General features: G+C 36.3%; 1 protein-coding gene and 1 pseudogene across 4 annotated transcripts in view; one reads left to right on the plus strand and one right to left on the minus strand.

The window, feature by feature from the left end:
* The window catches only part of LOC136036205 (H(+)/Cl(-) exchange transporter 5-like), a 110,836-nt gene that overhangs the window by 51,441 nt on the left and 42,703 nt on the right, over window positions 1-16,692 (plus strand). For all 4 annotated transcript variants that reach the window (XM_065718295.1, XM_065718296.1, XM_065718298.1 and 1 more), the window contains 4 exons: window positions 2,378-2,670; window positions 7,432-7,646; window positions 8,726-8,918; window positions 15,315-15,486. In XM_065718295.1, coding sequence (XP_065574367.1) covers window positions 2,378-2,670; window positions 7,432-7,646; window positions 8,726-8,918; window positions 15,315-15,486 — 873 coding nt within the window. The remainder of the gene's footprint in view (window positions 1-2,377; window positions 2,671-7,431; window positions 7,647-8,725; window positions 8,919-15,314; window positions 15,487-16,692) is intronic.
* Window positions 6,612-6,808, minus strand: LOC136036735 (small nucleolar RNA U3; annotated as a pseudogene).

Here is a 16,692-nt window from a genome sequence, read left to right on the forward strand (position 1 = left end):
CAGTAGGAAGCAGAAAAAAGAAGTATCAAACAAATGTTTCGCCTGTATCAGAACAAGGCTTCATCAGCGTTCAAAAAGGAAGGAATTGAAACTAAAGTTCATTGGAGCTATTCTTGCAGGCTCAATAATTTAAAAAAAGGAAAATATATAAAATAAAATAGAAAAAAAAATCAAACCAATATATAAAATAGGTACTCCACATAAAATCTAAGGATGTAGAAAGTAACATCAATAAATCAATTCGACAAATAAATTGAAGTGAATAAATCTATTGTGTTTCATTTAAAAAAAAAAATAAAACTGTTCTAGGGTAAGTTTACTCCAGAATAGCTCTATATAAAAATGCATTATTCCTTTCGTCCAACTTGACAAACACCGCCTTAGTTGGAATGCCAGTGAAGCGATACCAATTGATTCCAAACTATTTGGTATTGTTGGTGGAACAGCAGTTTTAGCTTTTTACCTCCTTGTCAAAAACTTGGGCAAGGCTCTAACATGAAAGGTTCAATACCATCAGTAGATCCCATTAACCATAATATGTTTGACGAAGAAGAAACATATAATCATATCTCGTACAGAATTCGGGTAAAATCAATTACATGATTTGTATCATAACACTATATCAAGCATTGTCAACCAATTTCGGCTAGACGCAGCGAAAGAATGCATTTATTGTTCAGTATAATCTAGGCTAAAACCTTTGTTTAAGGCGAAAGCAATGATTTAGCCCATCTACTGACTTTCAGTGTCGCTATGTATAGATTGCTTAAGTGCCACTTTCAAGTGGTAGTAGATATACATTGCTGTATTGCTGTACTTTGTACTGATGCCAATGGCGCTTATTCACTGATGGTGCATTGAGCTTCCCTCCACTAGTAAGGAACAGGGGTATTTATAACAGTAAGTCGATATGATGTCTTCGAAGCCTGTATGTATGTGAAAGCTTGGAGAGACTACGATGGTGCGAAGTTCACGGGATGAGTGATTTGTCAACTGCATTCTATAAGGCACTTCAGCCAAGGGAACAGTTTGGATTTCTGATTTTTTTTTTTCGAAATCGCTAATAGAAGAAGTAAAAGGTGACGGTGGCTTCTGAACAATTATATTAACTCAAGTATATTGTAGGATTGATTTAACTCGGCAAATAGGTAAATTCGACTTTGGGAATGTTAATGTTGCATGGAGTCCCCTTAAATTTGGTTCATAAAAGAGGGCTCATGGTCCCTCTATCGCCATCACCACGTTTTTGGTAGGAAGGTAGGCTTTCCTGCTCGATTAGCCTGGAATTGATGCAAGCGACCTGGAGCAAGCACCCTAGGCGAAAGGGTCGTGAGAATGATGATTCCTGGAAGTGTATTCTCCTTCTCCAGCTTTTGTATGAACGATCCGTTTGAAACGTACACGGGAAGGAATGGGCCTTCACTTTTTTAATTTTGACAGATCAAAAATTATTAAGACTTTAAGGAATAAACTGCAAATCCACGTCATTTGTTTGATTTTTCAGTTAAGAGCAAATTATGTTTTGGTCCTCAGAAGGCATGGAGGGGGGGATTGTCAGCCCTACTCATACTAGTTTCTGCTCGTTTTCAGTTTAACTCTGGTTATTTATTGTAATTTCTATTCGTTTCGGGTTTCATTTATTTATTGATGGTGATCCGGCCCTATTGCGCTGCCTATGACAAAAGAGAAAATATTTCTAATATTTTTTATTTTTGAAAAGTGCATATGATGCTGTCTTTTGGAAGAATTAGAGGGCGTTAGGCCTATTCCTGTTTATGGAGATTTTCCTACGTTTTAGGTTTTATTTGATTATTCTTTATGGCTTCTGTTCGTTTTGGATCACGTTTATTCATTGAAGGCAATCTCTGTTGGTTTCAATTTTGAATAATTGTATGACTTTATTTCTTCTTGTCTCCCGTTTAATACACCTCTACTTTTCTTTGTAAAAATTCATTTTTTTTTTCAGAAAAGTTTTTAAATTAATCTCACAAAAAAAAAAAATTTCTTTTGACTACGCTTTATTTTTATGTCTCTTTTACGTTTTGTACTTATAAGAGATTGTCTTTTGTCTGTTTGCTACCAAATTTTGTGCGTTATATCAACTCTATATTCTTTATTGATACTAATGTGTTTGGCAAGCGTTCTAGCAACCAAATTTTAGTGTAACTAAATTATAACAAATCAAATTACCTCAAGGAATCCCTGCACAATACACACTATACTTCTCTCCTTCTCATTGAACTTGTAGAGACCTCCTATGGGGCGTGATTCTAGGGAATCCGAGTCAAGAAACTCCTGTTATAGCGAAATTAGAAATTGCACCTATTGTTGCATTATTGAAAATATATGGCTCAGTTAAGAGAGTTTCTCTTTTCAGGGAGCAGTGCTGTTGGTCTTCAAACGAAACTACTTTTGGTGCTAATAACTGCTCTCAGTGGCTAACCTGGCCTCAGATGTTGGGTGTAGAAAGTGAAGGAGCTGGATCGTACATACTTTCCTACATGTTCTATGTTGTGTGGTGTTTACTGTTTGCTGGTCTTGCCGGAATGCTTGTTAAGACATTAGCTCCTTACGCCTGTGGTGGTGGCATTCCTGAAATCAAAACCATATTGAGTGGATTTATAATTCGAGGCTTCCTTGGCAAATGGACTCTCATAATAAAATCTATTGGTATGCCTTTTTTCTCTTCTGGGCTGGTGAAACTTCTAATCGTTAGTCAATTATTTCTAATCTTCTGTTTCAAAACTAATGATAAAATAAGATATTTGTTTAAAAAGAATTGTGATCCCAAGCCCCAAAGGGTTGAATTCGTATTTTGGGTCTGTGAAAAAAGTTTGAAAACAACAATGCATTTAAAATTGGCTAAAGCATTAAAAATTAAATTGATACCAACTCTCGTTAAAATGTATAAAAAATTAAGCGGAACATTAAAAATATAAAAAGGAAGGACCAGCCAACGTAAACAAAAGATAGGTATCACCTATACAAGTAATAAGAAGTGGGAAATCAGTGGGGCGTTGTATTAGTTTTTTTCTCGCAATGTAGTGGACACGTTTCGTTTTCATATCTGGATTTTTTTTCATATAATGGGTGGGGAGTTCCCTTTGGGAAATGTTTTCTGTGCCAGGGTTTGTCATTGCATCTTTGGAAGAAAATGTGGCACAACGTACCTCTCCTGCATTAAAGTGCTTCTAACCTATATATTTTTTTAAGAGGAGCGTATCGAACCTTGCCTTCTTTAAAAATTATTCTCAGGGCTCTTTTTTGGATTGATTGAATTTTATGTAACTCTTCCCGGGAGATGTCAGTGCGGTAAACTGGACAAGCTTATTCTAGATTAGGGCGGACAGAGAGAATATTAATCCTTAAGGAATGGGAAGGGGAACACCAAAATTATTTAGGAGCTTAAGGAGGTAGATAGAAGCATCAGCTTTATGGAACGTATATATCCCCACTTTAAACTAAAAAAAAAATATGGTTCCAAGTAATTTAAAAGAGGATTCAGAAATTGCAAATGAGATAGAAGTAGGAAAATGGGGTTGGAGTTAAGGAAACAAAATAGCATTATTATGGATCCAGTTCTCTCGTGCCCGAGACCGAGGCACCCTGCTCAATGTCTTCTAGGATGACCATAGGGTCGATCATAAAAGCAGATTTCAGTAACCGTTAGGTCATTGAAAAATTTCCATTTGTCAAGAAATTTCCTAGCGAGGTCGTTAATCTTAACTGAGAAAAGAAGGGGACATAGGGGAGTAGCTGGGGGTACTTTACTGTGGGGAAGGAAAATATTGGAATAAGGATTAAGATATTTAACCACTTAACTTAAACTTAAATTTAACTTAATTAACTTACCTATTAAACTTTTTAAGAAGTTTGCCAATACAGCTGTATGAACTAGGTGATGGGAAATTGAAGCGGATTTAAGATTCTCCAATTTCATTAGGTCGGTAAAAGGGAGGATTTTTTCCTTTTGCTAATCTCCAAGGAATCGTTCTTATAGTTTTGAGAAAATAGGAGTGAGAGATATTGGGTGAATATCTTCAAAATCCGGCTTTCCATCGTTCTTTGTTAAGGTGGTCTATAAAACCCTACTTCCGTTTTTGTGTAGATCACCGAAACTCGGTATTTTCGTTGAAAAGGACAGAAAAGGGCTTTGAAAGAAAAAACCTGAAAGCAGTATTAAGAAGAAATGGGATATCCAAAGGACAGACGTAACATTGAGTTGAACTGGTGTATAAGAAAAGGATGATGATAGTTCATTCATATATTGAATAAAATGCAAATAGGTCCTGGAAGGATTTGCCATAAGTACAACAGCATTTTCTCATCGGAATTTTACCCATTCAAATCTAGGTTGGGAATACAGATATCTAATTAAGGAAGGAAAAACTGTGTTTTTCACCCCCCCCCCCCTCCCCTTAATCTTAATCTTCAAAGCTTTAAGGAAAAGTTACGAACGAGGCAAAGATCTAAAGACTCGGACCATCACCTAAGCGAGGCGGGAGTCAAGGTGGCCATGTGAAGCCGGGACCCATATGCAAGGACCAAATGTCCAAGTTACCTCCAAGAGAAGTAATCCTCTCCTTTTGAGAGTTGGAAGACCTGAATATCTGAGTGAAGCGAGTCCCTCCAGGCGATAAAGTGAGCCAGGATCTAAATACATCTTAAATTTCATTCGACTTACCTCTGCTACTCTCTCCACCATGGTCAGACTTACCTGGGGGCTCCGCCCCCAAGGACAGGGCTTGCAAACACTACCGAAGAAAATTTGGTGCGATCTTCTGGAAAATTTGCGCATGAAAAAAAAAATATCGGCCAATAACCGATATTTTTTCCCGATCACCGATAATAGCACTGACCCTCATATTGGCCGGATAATGTCGGTCGGACCCTAGTAGAGAGAATTCAGTTTATCCCCAGAATTCGACGATAAATTGATAAAATAAGGAAAAGACTCCCATATATTTGCAGGACTAGAAAACCAGTCTAGGTTTTTTTTTTTTTTTTTTACTTTAGTAAATCAATAATTAATAAGACTTTCAGGAGAAAGTCTTTTTTTTCGATACTACGAGAAATAAAAACGCATAGCTCGAAATAAGGGTTTTTTTTCAGTAAAGTACAAATTATGTTTTAGTCTTTAGAAGGCACAAAAGGCGTCAGCCCCACTCCTCTTAGTTTCTGCTCGTTTTGAGTTTGACTCGGTTATTTATTGTAATTTTTGTTCTCGTGCTCTTTTTGAGTCGCCAAAAAGAATGGGGGGCAACCAGCCCCCCCTGCCACCCTCTTTTCTCTAATGGCTATTTGGCCATTATGGTTTAGCATCGTTATGATTAGCATCGATAGCCATTCGGTTTAGCATTGTTGAAAGGTCCAATAATCCTGTCTCTGGGAAGGATGGGACCCCTCACAGCCCCTGGGTAAAGGGATGTAAATTATGCAATTCACCCTTTGTCTAAATTTAGCATTTGTCACTGGGAAATAAACGGAAATTTTGGGGGGAATTTTCTGACGGGTGATTTCTCACGAAGTTTCTTGAAGGAATTTCCCAGGAGAAATTTTATACGGGAGAGGGAAGGGCTTTAACTTATGTAGTTTGCCCATTGTTTACATATTGTTTCAAGTTATTTGAAAATACGCGGAAATTGTTTGGGGAAGGGAGTTTTCTGTGGCAGGGGATTTTCTATGGAGAGGAAGCTTTTACCGGGGGAGAAGAGGGATACCCAGGTATGATTTGCAAAACGATCAGAAATTAAACAAATAGAATGGGTTTTTAGCTGAAATTAAGGAGTAACAATAGACCTTAAACGAACAGAAATTATCTTATATATGAAGGAGGTGCCCCCTCCTTGATCGTTGCTCCATATGGTAAAGTTTTACGTTCTGTCGCGGTTCTTTAAGAAAAGCTGCTCAATTCAAAGGGCCGTTGAATTGGAATTAGAACTGTTTTAAAGAACTTTAAGACTTATTGACGTAAAGAGCGATTGTCGAGGAAGGGGGTCTCCCTCATATATGGGATAATTTCTAATTAAGTTCTAATGCTGCTACATACTTTCACTTGAAAAAACAGGTTTTTTTTTATTTAATTAAAAAAGACACTAGATATTGTAACTTCCTTCCAAATGAGCCCTTAAACAATTCTCATTGTTGTTCTAGTTCCCTGCCTATGGTGACAAAAAATAAATAAAAGACGACACAAAATCAAAAAAAAAATTGTCGACAAAAATTATTTGTAATGTTTATCAACAAAACAATTGGAATTTCAAAAGCTGAAAATCGTTGGAATTGAATATCTAAGACGTTATTGGCCTTACAGTCCCTAATCATTTATTGAATTTCCAACTTGTTTAGAAACAGAAGTATTGGATTTACAAACTCAACCTTAAATTTCATTTTGTTGAAAACTGACACTCTTTAATTTCCAGATCCTTATTGGATCCCCCAGTTTTTCAATAGTAAAAAAGTTGGATTTCAGTAAGGATACTGAATTACCTTTAAAATCAACAAATTTAGTGATGAATCGTTTACGGTGCAACCATGATTTTGGTACAATGACTATAAGCCATATATTATCCATTCCAATCAGAAATATCATAGAGATTAACGCTTCCACATCCACTCGGATCACATCTAAGTTATGCCAACTGGTTACAACAGCAACCAGGAACGATTCTCGTTAACCAAGTTCCGACATAAGCCAGAGCCGATCTTTATCCAGCTCTGAAATAGACGTTTCCACTCATTATCGGGGTTTTTAAAAGGCTCAGTTTCGAAGCGAAACCTAAGCAATCATATACGAAATACGAGATTTGGGTTCTCCGGGACTTGGAACCTCTGGGTCAATTTTTTTTGTGGCACTAAATGGAGAAAATGGTAGTTTGTTGCTGTGCCATCTCTTTCTTCAGCTAAAACGGGCTCAAGATATTTCAATTTCCGTTCAAATGAGTCCTCTCCCAATATTTTACGATCACCTTTTTTGTCACAGTCATCCCTGAAAAAAAAAAAAAGAAGAAACATATCACTGCTATCTTCTGAAAATGAGATTTGCCCTGTTGTTTAATGCTGGCGGCTGCAGATCTTCAGTTTAGGTTTCCAAAATCGCAATTTCAGTGGTGCACTTTTTATTTCGATGGAACATCATTGTTATAGATTTTCGGCTTATATCTGGAAAATTGAAAAAAATTTAACTCGAATTTGAAACGTTTATTTGAAAAATGTTTAAAAAATCATTTCAAAGAACAGTCGAGGGTTGTGCTTAAACATAAAACGAGCAAAAATAAAATCATATAATAAGTCATTGGTTTCTTTTCTTTATCATCGTTTTTTTTCTTCTTCTTCTTTTTTTTTAATAAGCATAGAAGCCGTGTTAACGAGAATTAATAATTATAAATTGAATATTGAATCGAATATTTATATTTATATTGTTTTTTTTAGGAATAATGTTGGCTGTTTCAGCAGCCTTAAACTTGGGTAAAGAAGGTCCAATGGTCCATATAGCTGTTTGTATAGGAAATATCCTTTCCTATATGTTCCCTAAGTACGGGAGAAACGAGGCAAAGAAGCGTGAGATTCTCTCTGCCGCTGCAGCAGCTGGTGTCTCAGTAGCTTTTGGTGCACCAATAGGGGGTGTCCTGTTTAGCTTGGAAGAGGTATGTATAGACAAATAATAATAAGTATAATCCATCTTTGTAAATGGCTGCGATATTTTCTTTAGGCTAGTGGATAAACTAAGAACCTAGGGGCAAAGTATCAGCAGTAAAAGCGGTGTTGCTTAATCTATTCCTGCCTTCTAAAGTAACTCCTCTTACTCTATCAATATCAGTTCTAAATCTTGTTCATTTTTAAAGTTGCAACCTTATATGCGAGTTAGTACTAAGTACGGGACTCTTTTGATTAAATGTATCCTTTCTTTTGCAGTTTTCAACATATTTATAGGTAAAAAAGGTATTTTTGTTTAGAGTTAATAGTTCACCTTGTATCATTACACAAGTTTAGTGGTTCCACATTTGTAATTTACTTCACTGGAGCTCAAGCGTAATCTAAAATCAGGCAAGCTAGAACTTAAGCTAACCTGATTGAAAAGAATATAGCTGTTTGTTAGGCTTTATAAAAGCAGCGGATGTGAAAGTACTCCTTCCAAAGACTACCTGGTATGCAGATTCCTTTGAGGCATTTGTAATGACAAGCTTTAACAACTGAAAAGGGTACTTGATCGCTTTGCACCACTTTTCTCTCCTTCTTGCCTAAAACGACGTCTTATTACGACACTGACAAGTAACCTTAGAATCTAAGGAGGAGTAATTAGTAGTTGTGTTATTTACTTTGCAAACCTTACCCCTCAAACCGACATGATCAAGCTTGACACTATATCCACCACCAAAGACACTCTGCTCTACCATGTGACAGATAATTAAATTAAAAAATTTGGTTTGGAACCTAAGTGCCTATATACAAAAATAGTAGCAAATAGTTTTTCGTTTATTCCAGTCTGTTAGAACTTTTTGGTTTTGTAAAGGATGAATAAAATAATTGATGTTATTGCACTTCAGTGCTGTTTCGCTTTTTTTCCCCTATGAACTTCATTGTTGTTTTTTAATCTTATTATTAACTTTTCAGTAGAGTAGTTGCTTCCTTTCTTCTTTCTTTCTTAAACTAATGCCGACTGACTCACGGTCGATTATAATATTTTAGTGAAGAAAGTTTAGATTTCATTCCTTATTTCTTCTAGGTGAGCTATTACTTCCCAATGAAAACTCTATGGAGATCATTCTTTTGTGCATTGATAGCTGCCTTTGTTGTAAGATCAATCGATCCGTATGGCAATGAACATTCTGTACTATTCTACGTTGAATATAACAAGCCATGGATGTTTGTTGAGCTGATTCCGTTCCTTTTTCTTGGAGCTGTTGGTGGATTAATTGGTAACTACTTATTTATTCATTTGAATTCATCCATTTATTAAAGCTAAACCTGTGTTTTGTAAATAGGATTTGTCCTTAAAAAGAAAATTAACAGGTTTAGACAATCTTGTCTCTTCAAAATTAGGAAATGCATGGGAGCAACTAACTGAACTAGGAGGTTACGACTAGGTCTCTAAGATTAAAAAGACTTGCTTTTTCTGAGTCACTTGAAATACGTCTCTCCTTTTTTTGTCATGTCTCTTTACTCTTCTGTCTCTGCCTATCGGAGTTTGACATAATCGAATGTTGCTGCTGATTCTTTTTTTCTGCTTAAAAAAGTAAATAAAGCCCACTGCGATGGAAGCTACAAGAGTAAAAAAAAAAATCCGAAATGAAACCAAACGTTGGAAGTAAAATTGAAGTATATTTATGTTAGATGTGCTGAACAAATTGTTTGGGATATGAGTAACTTAGATACCTGTACCTCCTGAGGCACCGAAAGGTATCAGTGTAGGAGTTAACAATCTTCCTGATGATTTACTGCTGCCAGAGTATCCTCCAACAAAAGTTAAATTGATGTCTACAGATTGCGTAGATAGGTATGTGAATTCGTCGCAGAATGTTTCTGGGCTGCTTCTTCGTGTGAACTTTTGGTTACAAGTGGAGCGCTGCATTGGACTGTCGGAGATTGTCTATACATTGTATGTGGCCAAGCTTTCTCTGTCTACGAACTCTTACAGCATCTGTCACAAGAGGCTGGCCGGTCTCGTCGCGGATGGATTGATTAGATATTTTCCGCTGCCAGTGGATGTCGAAGATTCTTTTTGGATATGATATTTTGGAAGCGAGTATTCTTCTCTCTTTTTCCTGGTTCAGGTACTCTCTACTTAAGGGATAACTTCTATTGGAAAGTTGTAATTTCAGCCGTAGAGAAAATCTTTTGTACCGCAAAACCTTCCTTAGTTTATTGAAGGCTCCATTAGTCTGACTAATACCAATACTTCCACCTATTTGGAATTTGTCCCGGGGAAAACTACCCCATGGAGAATTCGTTCCGTTGAATCCCTCCCCCTCACGGAAAAAGCCTCCAGAACAATGCCCTGGAACATCTGCATATGTAAAATTAGTCGACAAAGAAAGAGTAAGATAAATAAAAAGAATTTTGTGCAGGAATTCTAGCAAATTCCCTCCGTGTGAAATTTGTCCTGGAAACTCCCCAGAAACTGCCCTACCCACGGCAAACTTTTCCCGTGGAAAATAAACTCCCCCACAGAAATTCCTCACCCTGCCTTCGGAAAACGTTGTATACTTCCTTATAACAAATAGTATGTGTAAACAATAAGTAAATTCAATAACTTACAGCTCTTTCCCCAGGGGCTGTGGGGGGAGGGGTTATGTTCTCCCTAGAGGCATAGTTGTTGGACCTTTCATCAATACTGAGTAAAATGGGTATCTAAAATTTATGATAAGACGGAGATGGATGAAAAATAGGGGAAGAAGGCTATTGGCCATTAAATCTTTCCACTGGGGAAAGAGCTATTGGCTCTTTCTCCAGGGGCTGTGGGGGGAGGGGTTATGTCCTCCCTAGAGGCATAGTTGTTGTACCTTTCAACAATACTGAGTAAAATGGGTATCTAAAATATATGATAAGACGGAGATGGATGAAAAATAGGGGAAGAAGGCTATTGGCCATTAAATAGACACTAGAACTTTTATTTTTTCCGTTCGAATAAGCCCTTTCCCGATCTGCTAGGACCATTGGTTCGGCATGATCACCCCTAGAACAAGAAAAACAATAAACACGCATCCATGATCTTTCTTCTTTGTATGTAGAATACAAGATTCTACATTTTGCAGATGGGAGCTTGAAACCCCTAAATTAAGGTTCTCTGATATGCCAAATCTGATTATCATTTTTCTTTCTTGCCATTTTGGTATTAGATTAATTGTCTTTTCTTTTTCTTTTGAAAAATCATGTGGGCCTGTAGCTTTTGATGGATAACATTAAACTTAATGAATTCTATATATTTGGAATTAGTATAAAAATCCAATTCTCTAGGTGTATCTATTGTTATTAAAAGTCCGTTTTTAGACTTTCGGCTACGGTTTGGCCGAGTAGCTTCTTCCTTACAGTTCGTTACCACGAACTGTTGAAATGTGTTGAAGAGTAACGTGTAGTTTTCTGGATATTGAATAAACGAGGTGGCATTGCATATTTAGTCTATCTGTGCTATATGTTTTAAAATGCCAAATGATATGTGCGTTTGCATATGTACCAAACCGTTTTTTTTTTTTTTTTTTTTTTTTTTTTTTTTTTTTTTTTTTTTTTTTTTTTTTTTTTTTTTTTTTTAAGTTTTAAGTTCATAAAATTGATTGGTTGACTCCATAATAAAGATAGAAGAATATTTTCCTACATATTATTCAGGATAAAAAGTTTGTTTTACAAGCACTACTAATGGCTGTTCGGCCCAACAAGCTAACATGTTGAGGAGACGAAAATCTCAAGCATAAAGAGCTTTTACAAATTAGTGAGACGGGCGACTCGACCTAAGTTCTTCTCACACCAAAGAGCTCTGGTGATCGATGAAAATAATGTTTGTAAAGCTAAATTATTTTTAATCGACGAAATTTGCTGGTGCCTGAAAATACGAAATCAAGTTTAATAAAACTCTGCCGAAATGACTTCAGATATCTTTCTTAATTCTGTTATTTTCTTTGATACAATATATTGGAAGGCTCTTGCATATTCCACCAGCCCTAAATACTGTCTGATGTAAGCCACGTCAACCTATAGCTGGAGATACGGACGTTCTCCTTCAAGCCCTACTAGGGTCTACCGAAAAAAGACAGCTAGAAAAAGGGACTATGCCAGGAAAATTTAAGGTCCAAACTCAACAAGCTAATTAGCTTAGACTGGTTTGCCTAGATTGTTAGCTTTGGCTAGATAGAAGATTCTTAGATTTTTAGGCTAGATTATTTTGAAAACTGTATTTTCTTTCAAAAATTATTAGTCTGTCTGCCGATTACTTTTATTTCTGGCTTGCTATTCAGTTCAGCCACTTGACAAGAAGATATGTTTTGTAAAATTAGGTTAATCTGTTATACCAATCTGTTTTATTAGTTCCTTTTCAATATTTGTTTTGAAATCACCTGATTAACTAGTTAAGTTTTAAAGTTTTTTGAAATTAGATATGTTCTCTTTTGGCGATTTTGTTTCATCTTTTGAAAGGGAGGCAGTCATTGGCGGCAATTTTAGTGGGATGGGACCTCTCCTCTTCTTGTGCAGTTAACCCTTCAGATTCTTTTATCTAGTATTGTACTATTGTAAGTATACTCAATTATAAGACAAAACCCTGAGATTCAGTCATGAACTGTGCCTCCTAAGATAAGTCCGCTTGGCACGCCCCTGAAGGTAAAGTTTCAGTAGGTTGTATTGTCCAGGCCCGTGAGAGTTTTTTTTTTAATGTTTTGTGCAAGATTTTTGTATGCGTATTTCAATGTAGACATTTGAAAATCTTCATTGGTTATGCGCACGGTTTCTCAGTGTCTACATCCATAAACAGGATCCAGGGTGCCAGAGCACCATCAAGATTGTAGATAAATAACCACTGTGCTCAACTGGAATTGTGAAGATATTCATTTAAGTGAGCTAGTGGAAAGAAGAAAGGGCGTCCCTTCTGCCAATTCGACTCTATAACAGTACTATTTTTTTCAGTTCAGTTCAGTTTATTAACATCAAAATAAATGGACAACAATAACTCTTTACCCCTACAAGGCTCCATGGCCCGTTACATAGGGGTTAAAACAAAAATAAATACAAAATAAAGAGTCACTTCTTAAAAAAAACAACAAGAAATCCAATTAAATAATTTTGTGTCGTTTTTTTCATTTTTGTGTCGTTTTTACGTGCCACTTCGTCCTCGAAATTCAAATCCCCTCCCCCCCCCAAAAAAAATACAATATTAGACAAAAGAATCTGAAGGGTTTTCTTGCTCAAGAAGAGGCGAGGTCCCATCCTACTAAAATTGCCTCCAATGACTGCCTCCCTTTCAAAAACTGAAAAATTGAAAGCCTTTTTTCTGAAAGGCTTTGGTATCTTGAACGTTCTATTGCGATCCGCTTGCCGATTGAACCAAGGGACTCCTCGCCCGTGAAATGAGGATTTTGATAGCCATAAACTACTGAAGATCCCTAGCAGCTTTTTGATCAATTACTATTAAATTTAGGTTCAAATTCTAAAATAGACCAAGTAGAACTTCATTTGGGGAATTAAAAATGTATAACAGTGTCTGATTACTCACCTGGATGATAAAATAATATTTTGAAGTTCTTTTCTGTAATTAAAAAAAAAATCAAAATTAAAAACTGTTGAGATTGAAACTGTTGAAAAATTTTTGAATTATATTTTTGAACTGATCATGGAGAGCTGCGTGCCTGCGTCAGAAAATTGTTTACAAGTTTCAAAAACTAAAGCACAAAAACACAAAAGCTACACTTAATGAAGCTGAAATGGAAGTTAGCACATCGATCCAATCATAAAAAAAGAAGAAGAATTTGTATCAGGATTGTAACAAATATTTTTTGAAGATACACGAGAAAAACTTTCGCTGTGTTGATCTGGCTGTTACTTTGTAAAGTTGGTGTTTTTTGTAGTTAAAAAATACTATTTCTACTTTCTTTTATTTTTTCTTACATATGTGTTGAAGTAAAAGCAGATGGATCATGCATGTCTATGCATATCTACCTAGCTTATCTTGACGAAAATAGCGACGAAGACCACACTGCAATTCCACAACAAACAAATACAAAGTCGAAACAATAGGGAAAATCTTTTCAAGACAGTGGAAATCAATTCTGTGGATATTTCCACAGACCTTATCTTGTACAGATTATTTAGGAGGGGGAGGGATAAATGAAAGATGACCCTGGCTTCAATGCTAGATTTCTGGTTAGTGCATAAATGGCCAAAAACAGTCACTGTGGTAAATATTTTCCTAATTATTTTATGAAAACCTTGATTAAACCACTGTATAAGAAAGGGTTAAGAGTGAGTGTCGTAATTGTAGAGGTATTAGACTGGTAAATAGCAAATTACTTAGTAATATGATACTTTTTAGATTGAGAGATGCTGTAGACAAAGTTTTAAAAGAAGAAGGGTGCGGTTTTAGAAAACGTAGGGGATTTGTCGACCAAATTTTCACTCTTAGGTTAATAATTGAGAAGTGCCTCAGCTGTCAAACACCTTTGGTCCTCAGTTTTATAGATTATGAGCAAGCGTTCGATTCTGTTGATAGTAGAGCTTTAGCAAAGGTCTTATCCTTGTAGGGTATACCAGACAAATACAGTAAAACGATTAGTGCTACGTATGAGAATAACACTATTATGGTCAAGGTAGGAGCTGGTTTTGTATCCAGTCAGGAGTTAAGCAGGGTTGTGTTCTATTTCCCTTTATATGGATCATTTTAATGGACTTTGTCTTAAGGAGCACAGGAAAGGCAATGGGAGACCATGTAATCAAATGGGAAGGAAAAAGTACAGGATATAGATTATGCTGATGATTTAAGCATCCTAGATGAAAGTCTGTGCAAATTGAATGAACATTTAGTGGCAGCTCCACTTACCTTGGTAGTATTATTAGTAAAGACGGTGGGAGCAGTGAAGATGTTAAAAGTAGAATAGTCCAGGCTCGGGTGTTGTTTCACAGTTAAAAGAAAGTTTGGAAGAATAGGAAGACAAGTCTGCAAACCAAGATTAGAATATTGGAAGGTACAGTGATGACATTTGTCAAATATGGCTCTGAAGCATGGGTTCTCCGAAAAGTGGATGAAGATTTACTTGATGTTTTCCAGAGAAATTGGCTACAGATTGTTCTGGGTACCCGTCTGACTGACCGTATTCCAAACTTTAGGCTCTTCGAAAAATGTGGTTCAATCCCGCTTTCTAGGGCTATAATGAAAGAAAGGTCGAGATGACTAGGGCACGTTCTGCGGATGAAGAATGTCAGATTGCCGAAGATTGTCCTTTTCGGTCAACCGCCTTGGGCTAAACGGAAAGCAGGTCGTCCTCTTCTGGGCTGGGAGGATGTCATAAAGGGAGATTTTAAGGAAATGCGAACTTCCTGGGAGGGTGTAAAGAGAGAGGCTTTGAATACATTGGGATGGAGGAGGAGCGTGCGTAGCTATGTTAGCTTCAGGGGGCTTGGTGCTGCGTTGAGAAGTTAGTAGTAGTAGTCTTATTTTTATGAACTGTAGATTTTCTATGCAGCTACATGTATTTTCTCATTTTATTCTAGTTTAGTTTTTGTTCTTTTAAGGTTTACTTTTCCAATTTTTTCTATTTCCCCCCCCCCCCTGTCTTGGCTCTGTAATTTCTGTTAGTGTTCAAAATTTTGTGTTTTTGTATTTGTCCTGTTTATAGGTACATTATTTATAAGAGCCAATATCTGGTGGACAAGGTTCAAGAAAAACTCTAAGCTTGGTCAGTATCCAATAACAGAAGTATTGCTTGTCACTTTGGCTACTGCTATTGTTGGATATCCTAACCCTTATACAAGAATGAGCTCGACAAGGCTCATTTATCTCATGTTTAGGTATGTTTTATTTCTTTGTGTTTTTTTTTTTTAAATATTGTTTTCAAAAAGCTCCAGAACTGTCACTCTAAAAACTGGTACTATCTCAAGGGTGTTTTCTTTTTTCTTTTCTGTCTATATTCTCTCTTTTCTCTTCCTTAATCACGCAAATATAACAATGACGTTTGAATAAACATAAGCTTTTTCTTTTAATGAATAATTACATATAAAGAGGACATAAAATTAAATACGTACAACGAGAAATAAACGTAAACCAAGAAAGCAGGGCCATAAAAGGAGACAAAAGCTATTCCTTGAAAATGTTTATTTTGTCAATGGTTAAATAGGAGAATTATTTACTGCTGCCTGGCTAAGCCAGGTCGAAGCTGAAATTAAACCCCTTGAAATTTAAGACAAACCGGTATCGAAAATCGTTCGTAATTTTGTGGAAGTTTATAACAAGTGGTTTTTATCTGTATATGTGTTTTATTGTATTTTATTCTGTAAAGGTAATGTCTTGTGCTAGAGTCTTTGTCTAAATAAAGTAAGACTAAGCCTATATATATGCATGTCGCGAGTGCTCTGGGCGGCTTGATGATTTTTTTTTTCAGTTACCAGCTAAGCTTTGCCATGAACTGAAATGAATAACTAAGCTGAATGAATAAGAAAGGTTGAATTCTAATGAATGAAGTAAATAAACAACATGGTAATCCTATATATATTTTGAAAAACATCTATGCTCCATCAAGTTTTCTTCTAATGGTGAGGCATAGAACTTGGATTATGAGAAAGAAAGAAAGAAAGTTTATTTTAGCCCTACGGTCATACACAACGTGATTTAATAATACAACACTGCATAGAACACACGCTCAATATAAATAATACTTATTTTCATTCACTCGGGCTCGACTGAGCCTCTCCCGCGTTTTCCATATATCGTGCCATTTTGCATGTGGTTCCAGGCTTCGAAGACCTCAGGATATCAGAAAGTAGCACCAACCGATGGTCCCCCCAAATTTCATCCCTAAGACTTTCAAGCTCCTGGCACTCCATGAAGAAATGGGCTAAATTATTATCCTCTTTTCCGCAATACCCGCACTTACCATTTGTTCCCATATTTTTTTTAAATTCTGTTTCCTATGTACTGGAAGGCAATTACCCCTCAACTGGATCCATGATTTTAAATGTTACTGTAAATTTTGACATTTCAGTCATTCTAATAACAAA

The sequence above is a fragment of the Artemia franciscana genome, chromosome 15 (genome assembly GCF_032884065.1).
Source record: "Artemia franciscana chromosome 15, ASM3288406v1, whole genome shotgun sequence".
Lineage (NCBI taxonomy): Eukaryota > Metazoa > Arthropoda > Branchiopoda > Anostraca > Artemiidae > Artemia > Artemia franciscana.